This window comes from Vulpes vulpes, chromosome 11 (assembly GCF_048418805.1).
Source record: "Vulpes vulpes isolate BD-2025 chromosome 11, VulVul3, whole genome shotgun sequence".
NCBI classification, from domain to species: domain Eukaryota; kingdom Metazoa; phylum Chordata; class Mammalia; order Carnivora; family Canidae; genus Vulpes; species Vulpes vulpes.
The window spans coordinates 53666956-53683099 of NC_132790.1; the positions used below are offsets into that span (position 1 = coordinate 53666956).

The following is a 16144-nucleotide window of genomic DNA, read 5'->3' on the forward strand; positions in this document are numbered from 1 at the left end:
GAAGGCTCAAAATACTAATTTACTGAACTTGCTAGAATTTTATGTAAAATTAACTAAATAAGGATCCAAGTGACACCCTGAATGAAAACTATAAACAAAATACATGAACTTTTACATGGGCTTAGGACAGCCCATTTCAGCATTCCAGGAGCATTTGCTTGCTTCATGGTGCTCTGCTATGGAACAACTCAAGAACTCATCTAAAGAAAGTGATCAATAAATATTTCTCTAAGAGGCACTGATAGCTAAGGATGCTGAAATTTGTTGCTCTTACATGAAGTAACTCAAGAATGAAGCCTTAAAAACTTCGTCAACATGGAAAGCCGTCCCCTTTCATCTCCTGACAGCAGCCAGAAGGGTCAAAAGTCAGAAACAGAATACAACTTCTCTAACTACTTTTGCTTTGGTTTACTAATGAATTCATTTTGATACCGAAGCTGGACAGTAAATCCAAAAATTTTTTATCAAGCTTTTTACTGACAACTTGATAATATGGCTATCCTTGGACAGATAACAACATATCCTACCCACAAACTGATGACTGAGAACAAAATTAGGATTAATCTAAAACCACCAGGATGTAATATATTTAGCAGACTGAAGATCGTGCTGTCACAACCAGAAACAAAACGATAACTTGCTGAAACCTTGTTTTCAGGGCTTTGGAAGCAAAAGAAATAAATGAACTAAAATATCAGAATAGGGATGAGCCCTTTCTAAGAGCTAGGCAGAAATCCAAACAAGAATCATGTGACCTTGGGACTTTCAATGGATCACAAAAGTTCCTAAAAAGGTTAAACAAAATCAACTTATACTATACCTAAAAGAAAATTTTCTGTATGTCAACTTTTTAGAAACCTGAAAAATAGGTAAATTTAGGAAAAATATCACTAATCTGAAGCAAGAATATAAACTTGTAGTGGACTGAATATTTAAAATCTCATTTATTGGGGCACCTGAGTGGCTCAGTGGTTGAGCCTCTGCCTTTGGCTCAGGTAGTAATCCAGGGGTCCTGGGATCCAGTCCAGCATCAGGCTCCCCACAGGGAGCCTGCTTCTCTGCCTCTGACTCTCTCATGAATTAATAAATAAAATCCTTAAAAATATATAAAAAATAAAAATAAATAAAATCTTTGTATCAATCAATTGGTATTTTATACATTAGTCTCCTAAGAATTTGTTAAGCCAGTTTTAGTCCTCTAGAAACTACTTACCACTGAGTACAAAACTGAGAATCACACCTTGGAAGATGGGGATCACACCATCTGAGAAGCTTCCTTGCTATCTACTGAAGCTCCTAATTCATGTTAAGTCTCTTTAAACTGTAACAAGGACCTCCTAATGTCAGTGAATAGTCAATACATACAAACTGTTAATAACACAAAATGGGCTTACAAAAAAACACACACACACACATATCAAACACACCAAATATCTACAAATTAATTCTTTTTTTTTTTTAAGATTTTATTATTTACTTGACAGAGAAGAGCACAATCAAGGGGAGTGGGAGAGGGAGAAGCAGGCTCCCCACCGAACAGGGAACCCAATGCGGGGCTCAAACCCAGGATGCTGGGATCACAACCCAAGCCGAAGGCAGATACCTAATCAATTAAGCCACTTAGGCACCCCTAATTCTCTGACTTTAAAAAACAAAAAACAAAAACATACCATATCCCCAATGACTTGATCTTCCTTTTGGAAGAAGCCCTGTCTATAAGCTTACTTTCAATTTTCTATTACAAACTTCCAAGTTATAACTAGGAAATTTAAAACACAGTAAGGAAAATAAGAGATCTAAATGTATAAAACAAAAAGTTAAGTAGCCAAAGGCACAAAAATAAGGACACTATTCTTCACCTATAATTTATGCTCCAAAACTTATTTCAAAACTGCCCATGTTCATCCTTCCTCTCAAAGTTGTGGGCACACTTTCTACTCAGCCCAGCAAGCCTGCAAGATCAGATCCAAAAAAGGGGCTTCAGAGTGGTCATATGTTATAACATGCCTGAAACTGCAGCTCTGCCTCTCCATGAAGAGAGGAACCACGGCTTCCATCAGACTCACAGTGAGTCCAGGACACATTAATATTTATCCAGAAAGCAGTGAAAAGGAGCGCCAATGTGAGCAAGGACATCAGGAGGGACCATGGGGTCAAAATTACACTTTGCAAACAAGTTTAAAAGAATGTACATTTTCATTTCTTTAGTTCATCTCTGCAATATTTACTCATTTAAACAAACATTAAGACCTTGTGGTTGTTTACCAGGTGATAGGGATGGGACTTAGATAAATACATAAACACACAGTTCTCTCTCTCAAAGACCTTACTATTGAGCAAGGGGCACAAGTGAGCCAACTGAAATGAGCAAGATCTGGTGTCATCCCATCCAATTCCAAAGGGAAAAGGCCATCAGGGCATGTGTCCCTTACATCATCCTGTTTTCAGCCATCTACAACCCCTCCCTTATTTCTATCTAGTATACCTACTCTGTGCCTGGCTGAATCCTAGGTGCAATTTAGATGTATCTACAAAGAGCATCTCACTCCACAAAGTCTTGTTCTCTTATTCACTGGACAGTGCCACAGATGCTGAGGTCCTACAATGTTTTCCCTAGGTTCCAAGGTTTAAGATAATTGAATTAAAATTTTATAATATTAAATTAGGCACTGCTCTGCACTATACTAGATATGATTTTAAAGACATCACCGTAATGCTAATCAATAAAAACTAGGTAAGATAAGTCAATGCTTTTCAAAGAAAAAGTAGGTTAGATAGAAAATGGGTTATAAAGAATGACTGGAAGAAGACATTTAAAAACAGCAAAGACATGTATTTGGAACCACAGTTGGAAGGAAGCACCAGTTCAACAGTACATCTCTGCTAATTAGCTTGGCTTAGCTCTATGGTGCCTTGTTCTATGTCTGCTCTCCATCTTTCTCCACCAAAGTCTATATCAACATGTGAGGATCTGAGAGAAGCCACAGCCCTTGAAAGAAAAAAAACACACTACTATGTTCGTTAATGTGCCCGTGAAAGCATTTCCTAGGCAGCTGCTCTGGGAGTCATGACAACTCCAGGACCACACAGGCAACTTCCTGACGTGGAGGGACAGTTTCCCCAGAAACGGAGACATGTCACTAACAAGTCCCAACAGGCCATCTCAGGGCAAGAACAAGAGCGCAATTGAGAACAGCACATGTATGTCAATACAGTTTTCATCAGTTCTTAAAAACACTACAGTGACTTTGCTCAACATTTGAGTTGTTTGTCCAGCAATGTATATTGTGACTAACAAGATTCCAAGTTTATTGTGTTGAAAGTTTGTGCTAACTACTGATTTTTTGTTTTGCAAACTAGTCTTTCTTCAACAGGTTTACACTTCTACACACGGACACACACACACACACACACACACACCCCAAACAGATCTGATGTTTTCAACTCCCTAAAGGTTTCCTGTGCTATAACCTGAATAGAAGTAGATTCAGTTTCTGTATTTCTGTGTTAAGACGGCTATTTTAATTGTTTTATAAAGTTCTTCTAAAGTTCCAAGAAACCAACCAGTTACCAAATAAATATTTTCATTTGTTTTTATCTAACTTTAATGTAAAAAAAAAGAGAAATCACTACTTTAGAAGCTAACCTATTTCCTACATTCTGAAAGTTAAATACAACAACAAACATGTGTGAGAAAAACACAAGAGCAAAGTTCTTGGGCCTGCCCCTCCCTCCTGGTTCTCTCACAGCAGCCAACATTTCAGAAACTCCCCTGAGGACAAATTTCCAAACACAAAGCAAGCACCTTGAAAGGAAAATGAGACCATGATCTTTAAATACCCTTTGGCACCGCAGAAACCTGATATAGTGTGACCACCCCCAAAAGGGTCACTGACAGTTGTATCTGACTGAAGACTGACTTTGTGTCTGGTGTTGAGCTAAGTACTTCCATGTTGTCATTCATCGAACTCCTTCAACAATGCTAAAGGCAGGAACTAGCACTATCCTCATTTCAGATGGAGGTAACAGAGACCACAAAAGTGAGTCACGTGGGGAAGATGCGGAGCTGGGGCCCTCCACCTCTGGAGGAGAGGGCTGGGCCTGGCCAAGAGGGTGGCAGTGGGCAAGAGTGGCCTAAGCAGAGGGAAGGGGACAGAAGAGCCCAGAGACATGACTGGATGTGGAATGTGACTAACATCAAGAAGGTAGTGCTGTTAGAGCTGAGCAAGCAACTGAAAGAAGACTGGGAAGAAAAAGTGAGCAAGGAAATAAGGAAGCCAATCTTGAGGGCCATGCTGGCCTCTGTGAGGACTCGGGTGTTGACAGGTGAAGGAAATGTAAGTCTTTAAAGTGTTCTGAGCAGAGGAGAGATATGCATATAAATTTTGAAAGGAACTGATAAGCATATTTTTCTCTTAAGAGTGGTGACTATCTAAAATTGCCACCTCCTAAGGAATTCCCCCTCTCTTCCAGCTGTTCCACAGGATAATTCCTTACCTACTCCTGCCCAAAGCCCCAGGACTTCCTGTCACCTGCAACTGTCAATATCTGAAAACAAGCAGCATGGTACAAATGACAGGAAACCTGCCTCTAAACTCACTTCCTTATCTTCTTTCAAAAATGCACAGTTATGTCAATCAGCCCAATTCCCACTTCCTCACATGAAGTACCAAAGACTCAGAGTTTGGGCGCTAATCTGAAAGTATATGAATAGTAACTTCCAGTTTTTATTCTAGTGGAACCTAGGTAAATCAGTCCTGTACATCTTTGTCTTTCCACACAGGCTTTGAGAGGACAAACCCAAGTCTAGTGAGCGGCAGCAAAACCCCTTAGAAAAGTGTGAAGGTGCTATAAATCTTCTGAAGAAAATGGTTTTGGGGACACCTGGGTGGCTCAGTCAGTTAGGCATCTGCCTTCAGCTCAGGTCATGATCTCAGGGTCCTGTGATCGAGACCCACACTGGGGTCCCTGTTCAGCAGAAAGTCTGCTTCTCCTTCTCACTACCACCACCCCCGCTTGTAATCATCCTCCCTCTCTAATAAAGAAAAAAAGAAAGAGAGAGAGAGAGAGAGAGAGAGAGAAAGAAAAAGAGAAAGAAAAAGAGAAAGAGAAAGAGAAAGAGAAAGAGAAAGAGAAAGAGAAAGAGAAAGAGAAAGAAAGAAAATAAATTATTTTGAATGAGGCGGTGAGGCAACCTTCTAACCTGCACAAGGCCAAGGGACACCCTGACAAACAGCTCCAGGCATGGCAGTGGAAACCAAATAAGCAGGATAGTCTCCAGGCTCCTAACAGGAAAAGCAAGGAGTGTCTAGAGTGAAGTTCCAGGTGTTGGAATAACATCAGAAAAAATTTCCTAAGGATCTAAAATTTGGTTTTCACTTACTTATCTCTAAATAAGCACACGGTGTGATTAAAACAGGGGAGAGGAAGTGGAGAGAAATGTAAGCTCAATTATTAACACCAAAAAAGGATCTATGTTCTTTTTCAATTTTTGAAACTAAAGAGGTTTAAGCATTTTCATCTGAACATTTATTCTTTAAAGAATATTATAAAATGTAAGGAATCTATTTTTCACTAAATAACCAAAATCATTTGATTCTAGGATTTTAAATCACAGGTAGGCAAGGCTGAATGCACATCAGAATCTCACAGAAGCTTTTGGACGAGGGCCTCGCCCAAGACTATCTAAATCACAATCTCTTGGGTAAGGCCCAGGCCAGGTTTGCTTTTTTTTTTTTTTTTTAAATCTGCTCCAGGTGAAACTTATAGGTGGTAAGTAAAGAACCATCAATTTAGATCTTTTTTTTTTTTTTAAAGATTTTATTTATTTATTCATGAGAGGCACAGAGAGAGAGAGGCAGAGACACAGGCAGAGAGAGAGAAGCAGGCTCCATGCAGGTAGCCCGACACGGAACTCGATCCCTGGTCTCCAGGATCACACCCTGGGCCAAAGGCAGGCGCCAAACAGCTGAGCCACCCAGGCATCCCCATCAATCTAGATCTTTACCATACCACCAGTAGAGTAAATTATACTTTTCAAAATAGTGTCAACATATATTTCATTTGATCTGAATCTTAAAACACAGTGAGAACCATAAGCATCAGAGCTAAAAATGTAGGAGGGAAAACATTAAAAGCACATAAGTCATTTTTATCTCATTTTTCAGGTCTCTCACTTAAAAAAAATCAATGGTTGTTTAGCCTAAGAAACCCATTTGTATGGCACCTATAGCTTACCCATAACATTTCATGGTCAAGAATCTTTATTACAAATATTAATTCTATAGTAGTTTATTTATAAAAATCAAAAGATTTTACTCAAAGCACAGAACTTTTGCTGTTTCCTAAATATATAATTACACAACATTCACAATGTAAAGCCAGTACATTGTGCATATAGAGCTAATACCATAAAGTGCTTCTGTTTACACAGGGTTCAGGCCAGATCAATTTTTAACTGATTTCTGAAATAACTGGCATTTCTCACAATGTGAGATTCTTCCTTTTGGTTTTATATGACAAGTGATGATGTTACACTCTGTAAAAGGTATCTTTCAGAGTATGTGACCATGCACTTGGCAGCTAGACTGTGGAAGGTCCATGCCACATGTCTATGGACACGTTTTTCAGTTCTGTACACTTGGATGCCACATGTGTTTGCCTGGGCTACGGATGCAGTGCAGCTCATGTTAGACACGTACCATGCAGGCAGGTGTTATGTTTACCTTTTTAAATAAAGCAAACAAGATAATACTTTAAGCAGACCAAACTTCCTCATGCACAAAAAAAAAAAAAAGGCTTAAAAATATATAATCCCAACCCCCAACTTGGATCTAGAACTATGACACAAGCCAAGGTCTTTTAATCTAGAACCCATCAGGACCCACAGTCTGAATGGCAAACTGTGGAAGAGTAAATAATATAAAATTAACCAGAGGGATCCCTGGGTGGCGCAGCGGTTTGGCGCCTGCCTTTGGCCCAGGGCGCGATCCTGGAGACCCGGGATCGAATCCCACGTCAGGCTCCCGGTGCATGGAGCCTGCTTCTCCCTCTGCCTGTGTCTCTGCCTCTCTCTCTCTCTCTCTCTGTGACTATCATAAATAAATAAAATTAAAAAAAAAAAAAATTAACCAGAACCTGACTCTGGGAAGAGAAGGTTCAAGTCAGAAAACACTAACATTACTAAGACATCTGCCTCTAATAAATGGTAACTTTGAGCAGGGAAATAAAGATGTACCCACAGAGATTTGGAGAAAACTGCAGAAACAAGCACATTTATAGCTTTTCTGGAAAAAATTGGAAACAAAAGCAAGGAGTTATCAATTCATAAGAAAATGTAATAGCAAATTTAGATAAACCAAAGAGAATTTCTGGTTTATGTCCTTTTGGACTATTTTACAAATGTATTATGGCCAAGGTTGCACAATCTGTACAAGAAGGAGTAATCCTTTTAAAAGTTTTCAAAGAGAAAATATTTAAACATATTATACACATAATACTACAATCACAGTTCTGGTGGCTGCCCATTTCCTACATTCCCTAAGAGACTCCTTTGTAAGAGGGAACATGCTGAGATATTTCTTCATCATGCTAAAGCAGAGCAAGGAACAGACTGCCTTAAGGAATTCAATGTGGCTTCTAAACCACAACTCTTGGGTTGAATATGCCAAGATTTCCAAAAACTGGCAAATTACACAAACTATAAGTTACACACAAATTAACAATCAAAAATGTCTCAATTTATGTTTTACTAATCTACTTTTTCACAAGACAAGGCAATGCCTTTCAGATAGACCAGCTAGTCATTTTTAAATTCATATTGTATTTTGAGATGCTCTTCACATGTAGTAAGTTAGGTCAAATAATGGAATAAAGATGCTTAAGAACACAATTTTAAGATATGTCCACATTCTTCAACAGATCTTAAAGCATTACTGAACCAGAAAAAAGTATTTAAGTAATAAAAGCAAATTACAAATCTATAACTAAAAGGAAAATAAAAGCAAACTACATTTAGTTCTTGTTTGGAGGGCAGAAGGAATGATATGGATATTAACTCTGAGTATTAAGGGAAGACACTAGTGCATCCTATAACAAAATGACAAAATAGAATCCACGGCAACAATGCACAGTCTCATATTGATAAAAGGTGTATAGCACATCATGTTAAATAAAAGTTTATATACCTCATTCAGCTTAAAATAACATATAATAAGCAAAAGTTGATTAAAATACAAAATTCATATTAGAGTAGAAAATTAACATAATTCCCTTAGAAAATAACATCAGAATGAAAACATGACACAAAGGAACAAAATACATAATTAACAATCTTAATAATGTATATGTATAAAAACTTTGTACATGCTTTACATACAAATATTTTAAGGGAATAGTCACCAAAAATCGCTACATATTAAACCACCCAGAAAATCTAAAAACACTTTCCAAAACAAAAACCAATCAGAATATAGTGTACATTACTGACTGAAATGTACTAAAATTAGAAGTTAAAAACCAAATAGCTAAAAGGAAAAATCAATCTATCCAGTTTTAATTTAAAAAGAAAAAAAGAACCTTGGAGTTAAACAAGAAACAAAACAGTAAAGATAAATTTCAGCAATGACAGCAGAGTGAAATCCCCAGGATGTTACCAGAGATTGCAGGAGAGGGCAACATACAGCTTTAAATATTAGAAATCATAACAATAAAGAAAAAAAGCTTTCAATTCAAGACGGTAAAAAAAAAGAAAAGGGAAACAGAAGGATCCTGGAAAAAATTAGTAACAATGAAAGAAAAAATAATGACATAGAGAATAGAAGTGCAGTTAATCCGTAAAATCAAAGTCTGATTCTTTGAAAATAATAGACAATCCTGAACCAAGTGTCAATGTTAGGGATCAGTGCACTCTAAGACACATAAAATTGAACCAAAGTTCCTTAATTCAGTAACATCTGATAATTTAGTAATAGATCAGTATTAATCCTTGTCCCTACTAATGCTACTACATATTTGTGAAAAATCACTGACTGATTCTGGCATAATAAATTAACACTACATTAGCAGAAAGACTACTGTCCACTTGTTTTTTAAAGGAATTCTGCATTTATCTCAACTACACAATTACGTAAAATTGAAATAAATACAGAGTTACCCATAAACTCCACCCAATTCATACTTTACCAACCATTTATCGAACTGGTAAGCATCATTCCAGACACTTTCCTTTTCCCTTTTTAAAAGTGTTATTAGGCAATATTTGTAAGGAAAAAAAAAAGAACATTAGAGTGCATACCTATGTACCTACCACCCAAGTCAGGAAATAAATAACACTAATACAACTGAAACCCTCCCTCTAGGTATGCCTGCCCTTCTGAAGTAACTATTTTGACCTCATGCATTCTTCAGTACTTTACTACATGTCCATTTACCCCTAAATAATATAACACTGTTTATTTGTTTCAAACTTTTATATAAGTGTTTAATACTGTAAGTACTCTCTTACTAATTTCCTTTTTTTAAACATTCTGTTTGTGAACTCCAGCCATGATGACATACAAAGTTCATTAATTTTCACCAATTTCATTGTATGAATATCAAACAAGTATTCCCCTACTGATGAATACACAATAATGCTGTTAAAAACATTCTTTTGAGTGACGCCTGGGTGGCTCAGCAGTTGGGCGTCTGCTTTCGGCACCGGGGGGAATCCTGGAGACCCAGGATTGAGTCCCACATTGGGCTCCTTGCATGGAGCCTGCTTCTCCTTCTGCCTGTGTCTCTACCCCCGCCCCCCCCTGTGTGTCTCATGAGTAAATAAATAAAATCTTAAAAAAAAAAAAAATTCTTTGAGGGAAGCCTGGGTGGCTCAGTGGTTGAGCATCCACCTTTGGCTCAGGTCATGATCCCAGTGTCCTGTGATCAAGTCCTGCACTGGGTTCCCCACAGGGGGCCTGCTTCTCCCTCTGCCCATGTCTCTGTCTCTGTCTCTGTCTCTCTCTCTCTCTCATAAATAAACAAAATCTTAAAAAAAAAAATTCTTGGAAAATCACAAGAGTGAGAGCATCTCTAGGATGTGTACACAGGAAGAGAACTGCTGGGTCTCAGGGTTGTGTAAATCTTTAACTTTAGTAGACACTGACAAACTGTCTTCTGTATACTACAAGAGTTCCCGATGATCTATAGTCTTTTTTTTAAATTTTTATTTATTTATGATAGTCACACAGAGAGAGAGAGAGAGAGGCAGAGACATAGGCAGAGGGAGAAGCAGGCTCCATGCACCAGGAGCCCGATGTGGGATTCGATCCTGGGTCTCCAGGATCGCACCCTGGGCCAAAGGCAGGCGCCAAACCGCTGCGCCACCCAGGGATCCCCCCGATGATCTATAGTCTTACCTGCACTTGGATTTGTCTGACTTTAGTTCTTCCCAACGTGAAAAGTATGAAACAGTATCTGATCTTGGTTTTATCTACCCTGATTATTAGTGAAGTTGAACATCATTTTCACCTTCAGACATTTGTTTCCTCTTCTGTTAATTCTTGGCTTCCCTTTCTGATTAGACCTGCTCCACTCATCAAAAATCTCTGACTCAAATATTCTAATGAAATGTTTTAGTGAAGCCTTGTTATTTATAGTGGGCAGGAACCATTCAATAACCCTGTCTTTTCCAGAACAGTCTAACATGAAAAGCAGTGTCTTGGTTTACAGAATATTCAGTATAAAAATCAGCACTCTTCAATGTGCTCTTCAACGTGTGTCTTTCATCTTCTGTAACATGCACTTCAAATGATGAGAAGCCAAATGGAAGAGTGCTATCTATGAAGATATCACACACATGTAGTATTAAGGCACACTGTTCCAAGATTAAACTAAAAGTTATAGAAGCTGACCACACCTTCAACTTCACAAATCCTTAAAAATTATTAATAAATTCCTATATGACCTTCAAAACAGATATAATCCCAAGGGATAAAGCTGACACAAGCTGAAAAGCAGTAAACACTTCCACCCCAGGTAGATAATTCATGACAAGACAGAACACAATCATGTGTTGGACTGAAGACGGGGTAATTGGGAATGCCAGGGGCTACCAAGATTCTGGAATCCACCATTCAGCAGGTGTCTGTATGTCTTGTACAATGAGATAGACAGTAAACATGATAACCTGGGATGTGATACCTCTATCTGATCCAATTCTATTCCATGGATGAGGAAATAAAGCAGAAATCAAGTGTACTCTTCAAGGTCACAATTAATAAATGATTCCCATGACCAAATTCTTCATAATGAACTGTAATATTCATAGTACCCTTCCAATATGAGTCTCAATGACTGTTAAAGGATATGCATAGGAAAAAGCTGATGAGGGGTGCTACCAGAAGAATCTAAGAAAATAGGAAATGTTCTCAGACCTGCAAAAGAATTATAATAAGTACATGATGGTTACCTTAAATGATAACTTACTCACTTTTCTCTGTGCTGACAAATATATTTTAGACATTTGCCATCTAAAGAGTAAAACAAACTGAGTGCCAGCTGTAGGCATGTATGGTATTCATGAAACCCAATCTGTTAATTACGATGCATTTAAGAAAGTCCCTTAAAAAATTATTTTCAGATAAACAACAACCAATTTGACCAACTATGCTCTAGCTGGTGGAATTCAAGTGGGCAAATACTGGAAGAAGGTTACCTACCTACTGCAGGTGCATCATACTCATCACCAAGCAGAATTTCTGGAGCAGAATATGCAAGAGATCCACAGCTTGTGGTGAGCTTCTTCCCTGGTTGAAATTTGTTGCTGAAACCAAAGTCTGTCAATTTTACAAGACCTTGTTTTTCAAAGAAGACCACATTCTCTGGTTTTAAGTCTCTGTGAACTACATGGAGTTTATGGCAATAAGATATAGCATGAACAATCTGAGCAAAGTACTTCTTAGCCAAATCTTCATTAAGTCCCTCTTCGTGTTTCATTATGTAATCGAACATATCTCCTCCATCCCCAAGTTCTAGAATAAGATATAGTTTGGTCTGAGTGTCAATAACTTCATAAAGGCGTACAATGTTGGGATGCTGCACTAGTTTCATGCATCTCACTTCTTGGAAAAGATGGCCAGTAGCTAAAGTGTCCAATTTTGTCTTGTCAATAACTTTTACTGCTACTTTTTCACCTGTAAAGACATGCCTGGCAAGTTTAACCACTGCAAAATGACCTCGACCCAAGGTTTTATCCAGATCATATAATCCAGCAATCTTTCCATCATATCCTCGCTTGAATCCTGCCATGCTGGTCCAACAGAAGGAAACAGATCTAGACTGTTTGAAATAGATCTTCTCATATAAGAGTATCTGGTGAAAATAAGGAATTCATTTTCAATGCCGTCATGAACATCTACAAAACAAGAGGAGAAATAAAATTAAGGTTCTGTAGCTTTTTCTTTTATAGCTTTCTCTTTTTTAAGAGAAGCCTGCAGTAAACAGAGACATAAAATGAGTAAGGGCCATTTATAAGAACCTATTTATATATTTTGGGTTTATGTTACAAAGGTTGAGAATTTAAATGCCATATTAAATTTTGCAAGCTGAAAAAAATTAGTTGAAACAAGTTTTTGGTGATGTCAAATAAAAAAGCTGGCAAGTCTGATAAACTATGTTTAAAAAAATTTTTCCAAAAGTAATTTCAATTAGTGTCTTAAAAAGTAAGTCAAGAATTGGCAAAAAGGGAAAAACAATAAACATTTGGACAGAAACCAAACAACTTTTTCCTGTTATTCCAAAGCTAGCACTATTTCCTTTAAGTACAAAGTCCTTTAATGAAGCCTCCTCTAACCCTCCCAGCTGAAATTACCTTCCCTACTCCACATCTCCCCAGCAGTTCAGGACATCCGTGTGGTCTTATTCCATAGGTTTTTGTATATACCATCCCCATCTTAAGACTGCGAGGGTCCTGAGGACTCTAAAATTCTATTTTTTTCCTTCTACCCTCCCCTGAAGAGTGTTTTAGATATATCAAGTAATCAACAGTTTATTAAATTTTGAAATTCAACCTCTTTTTAAAATGCTTACAGGGGAATTTTTTGCTCTTGTGTCACTAGTGCCTAGAACAATATCTGACACACAGTAGTTGCTTAATAAATGTTTGCGGACTGGTAATCTTTGGACTTATCAGTTATGCTTATCTGTATTACAGTTTTCCAACTCTCAAACATAACCCACCATGATCTGACTAAATTTCAAAAACAAACATGCATGCATTCTTAAACCACTTTAAAGACCATTTGGTTTTAAAGACCATATCTCATATGGCATTTAAAATTCTAAACCTTTATAAACTCTAAATACAGAAAAAGACTTTTATAAATGACCCTCAGAAAAACAAATGTATAAAATTATACAAATTTTAAATTTAAGACATCACTTTAAATCTCACAAATTCAACTCTCGCTATTACTTTTTCTGACTCAAATTTAGTAGAATTATAGCAAAATTCAAAGAGGAATACAGCCACTTCCCAAGACTAGCTCTGTCCTATGAGTGTATACCCTCCCCTCCATGAAACCTTTTCTAATACATGTTTCCAGTTGTTTTATTAAGTACTTTTTATCTACTGCCACTTAGATGAAAAATACCCCCCAAAAGTAAATTGTACATAAAATGAGGAGTTTTTTAAATTTTAAAGCGCATGCATTACATTTCATTAGATCTCATTTTTGCTTAAAGGAACAGAAGAAAAACTGACATTTATTAAAAGCCTACTATATGTATTTGTGCAAAATGAATCAAAGTGCTACAACTAAGATTCAAACTGAATTTTTATTTCAAAGCCCATCTTCTTTATAAATATTTAACCACTCTAAATGATGTTACATTTAGGATAATATCTGGAGAGTTAAAGTACCAACAATAAAAGAGGCATAAAGTTATTCTCACATGCAAATTAAAATGATCTCAAACACATATCTGGGGTCACCTCAAAATACATACATATATATATATATATATATATATACACAGAGAGAGCGCACGTGCACACATGTGTGCGTGTGCTTAAAGAGCCAACGTTAGTATGTTTATTAATTTTTTTACATTTTAGTAATTACTGTAAATATAAACTACCATTCACTAAGTATAATATGCCATTTATATACCAAATGCTTTATATTATCCTTTTTTATTTATATTTTATTTATATTTTTATAAAATTTATATTTTATTTATAATCATAAATAAAATATATAATATATAATATATAAAATATATAAAATATAAATATGTATAAATATAATATATATTTATATATAATATATATAAATATATACTATAATAATGTATAAATATAAATATAATATAATATATATAATATATAAAATATATAAAATAATATATAAATTTTATGAATTTTATATTTTATTTATAATTATAATAATTATATTATTTATATTAATTGTAACTAATCCTTACAATTGCCCTCAGAGATAAGGATTATTAGCCCCATTTTAAGGCAAAGAAATGGTTAAGTCACTTGGCGCTGGCTAACAGGGCAGAGTGTAAAAGATAGGATTTAAACCTAGGGCTACCTAACCTCAATATCTGTGCTTTTAACAACTATGCTATACTGTTTCTGCAAACCAATTTCAAAACCAAACTAAATTAACCCTGTTTCTCAAAGATTTTTAAAACAAGAAACCAGTACTATGTACAGGTATTGGAGAAAAAGCAAATTTCTTCCATACTGTGTATTATCTATCTTGTCATCTGAGCTAATAATTTTAATGGGATTAACAGGAAAATCAGAGTGGCAAGATATTGCTTTATTTGAAGAGTAGTTCCCCAAAAGAAAATTCAATTCAGGCATATTTTATTTTCAAAAATAGAAACTCTACGCTAATTCCAGGGAGCAGAAAACTATCTTTAAATCTTAATTTTGATTAATTATAAGGGCAGTGATTAGTTTTAAAATTCTACCTGAGTCTATGTTTCTGTTGTACAAGCTTGCAAATGCAACTTAAGCTTTCAGAACAATTTCAAGCCACCCCCAAATTTTAAAATATTTGGTTTTTTTCATCTATCGCTTTAGTTTAGACAGATTTTTATAAAGTGGCATATAAATCAGATTTTAGAAATAAATCTCAATTTAATTAAATTAATTAGGTTTTGAATCCACTAACAAGTTGATGGGAAAGAATCAAAGGAGGTCTCTTCACAATGAGACTACCCTAGAGTCAAATAATAATCACTTTCACTATCAAGAAATTTACTCTTTTTGTACTTTGTTTTGTACACATATCCCTTTCCAGGGTCTATGAAACTATAATTATACACTAAAAACAGGACATTATGATTAACTGAAGGTGAGAAGGAAAAAGATCCTTGTTATTGAACATCTTTTTAAGTACGAGTCCACTAAGCAATCCTACCATCAAGTGCATTTTGTGTTAGCATAAGAAATAACTAAATTTTTTATCTTTGAGGATCTTCAGTCACTCTAAACAACAATGTCAAATTCTAAGATGTGGCTTACATAAAGTACAGGTGACTTTGCAATGGCTCCAGCACATACCCTGCAAACCACATACTGAATAATCCTTGTTACCACTGTGTTTTGTTAGTTGCTTCTTTTTCCTAAAAGAAAATACAGGAGGAGATTTTAGTTTAGTTCTATTCAACTGCTTAAAGTCAAAATATACACCCTAAGGCTGGATCCAGACAAACATATAAAAATGGTAAATTTGTCCTTAGTGACCCAGTCTCCTCTCCCATCATCTTTCTCCCTCTGTGAATTACAACCCACTCAAACAATCGTGAGTGAACAGGAATTTCACAGAGATTGTTCGAGGTGGCCCAGTCAGACCATTCCACTAAGTGGAGGAGGAAACAATAATCATGAACAACAGTGAACTGACCGTTTTCTAAATGCTTTCTGGGTAACAGACACCAAATCCACATTTTGTGGACCATCACTAAGAGCCTGCAAGCTAGGCACAATGAGGCTCAACTTGCCGGATCAGCAGCAGTGGGCAACTCCAATCCTGCCTAGGCTAGTTTCCAAGCCTAGCGTGCCTGTAGGAACCCTTGACAGCTCATGAAACACTCACTCCCACCTTTACAACACACAACCTTCTAGCAAGTCAGCAGAAATCAATCA

At 36.4% G+C, this 16144-nt stretch overlaps 1 protein-coding gene across 5 annotated transcripts in view; it reads right to left on the bottom strand.

The window, feature by feature from the left end:
• Positions 1–16144, bottom strand: part of SNRK (SNF related kinase) — a 55945-nt gene that overhangs the window by 26748 nt on the left and 13053 nt on the right. For 2 of the 5 annotated variants that reach the window (XM_072726291.1, XM_026016323.2), the window contains exons 2-3: positions 15560–15621; positions 11697–12391 (exon numbers count right to left, since the gene is read on the bottom strand). In XM_072726291.1, coding sequence (XP_072582392.1) covers positions 11697–12285 — 589 coding nt within the window. In that variant the 5' untranslated portion in view covers positions 12286–12391; positions 15560–15621. Of the gene's footprint in view, positions 1–11696; positions 12392–15520; positions 15622–16144 lie in introns of all 5 variants that reach the window. The other 3 variants (XM_072726290.1, XM_026016322.2, XM_072726292.1) reach the window with 2 other exon arrangements.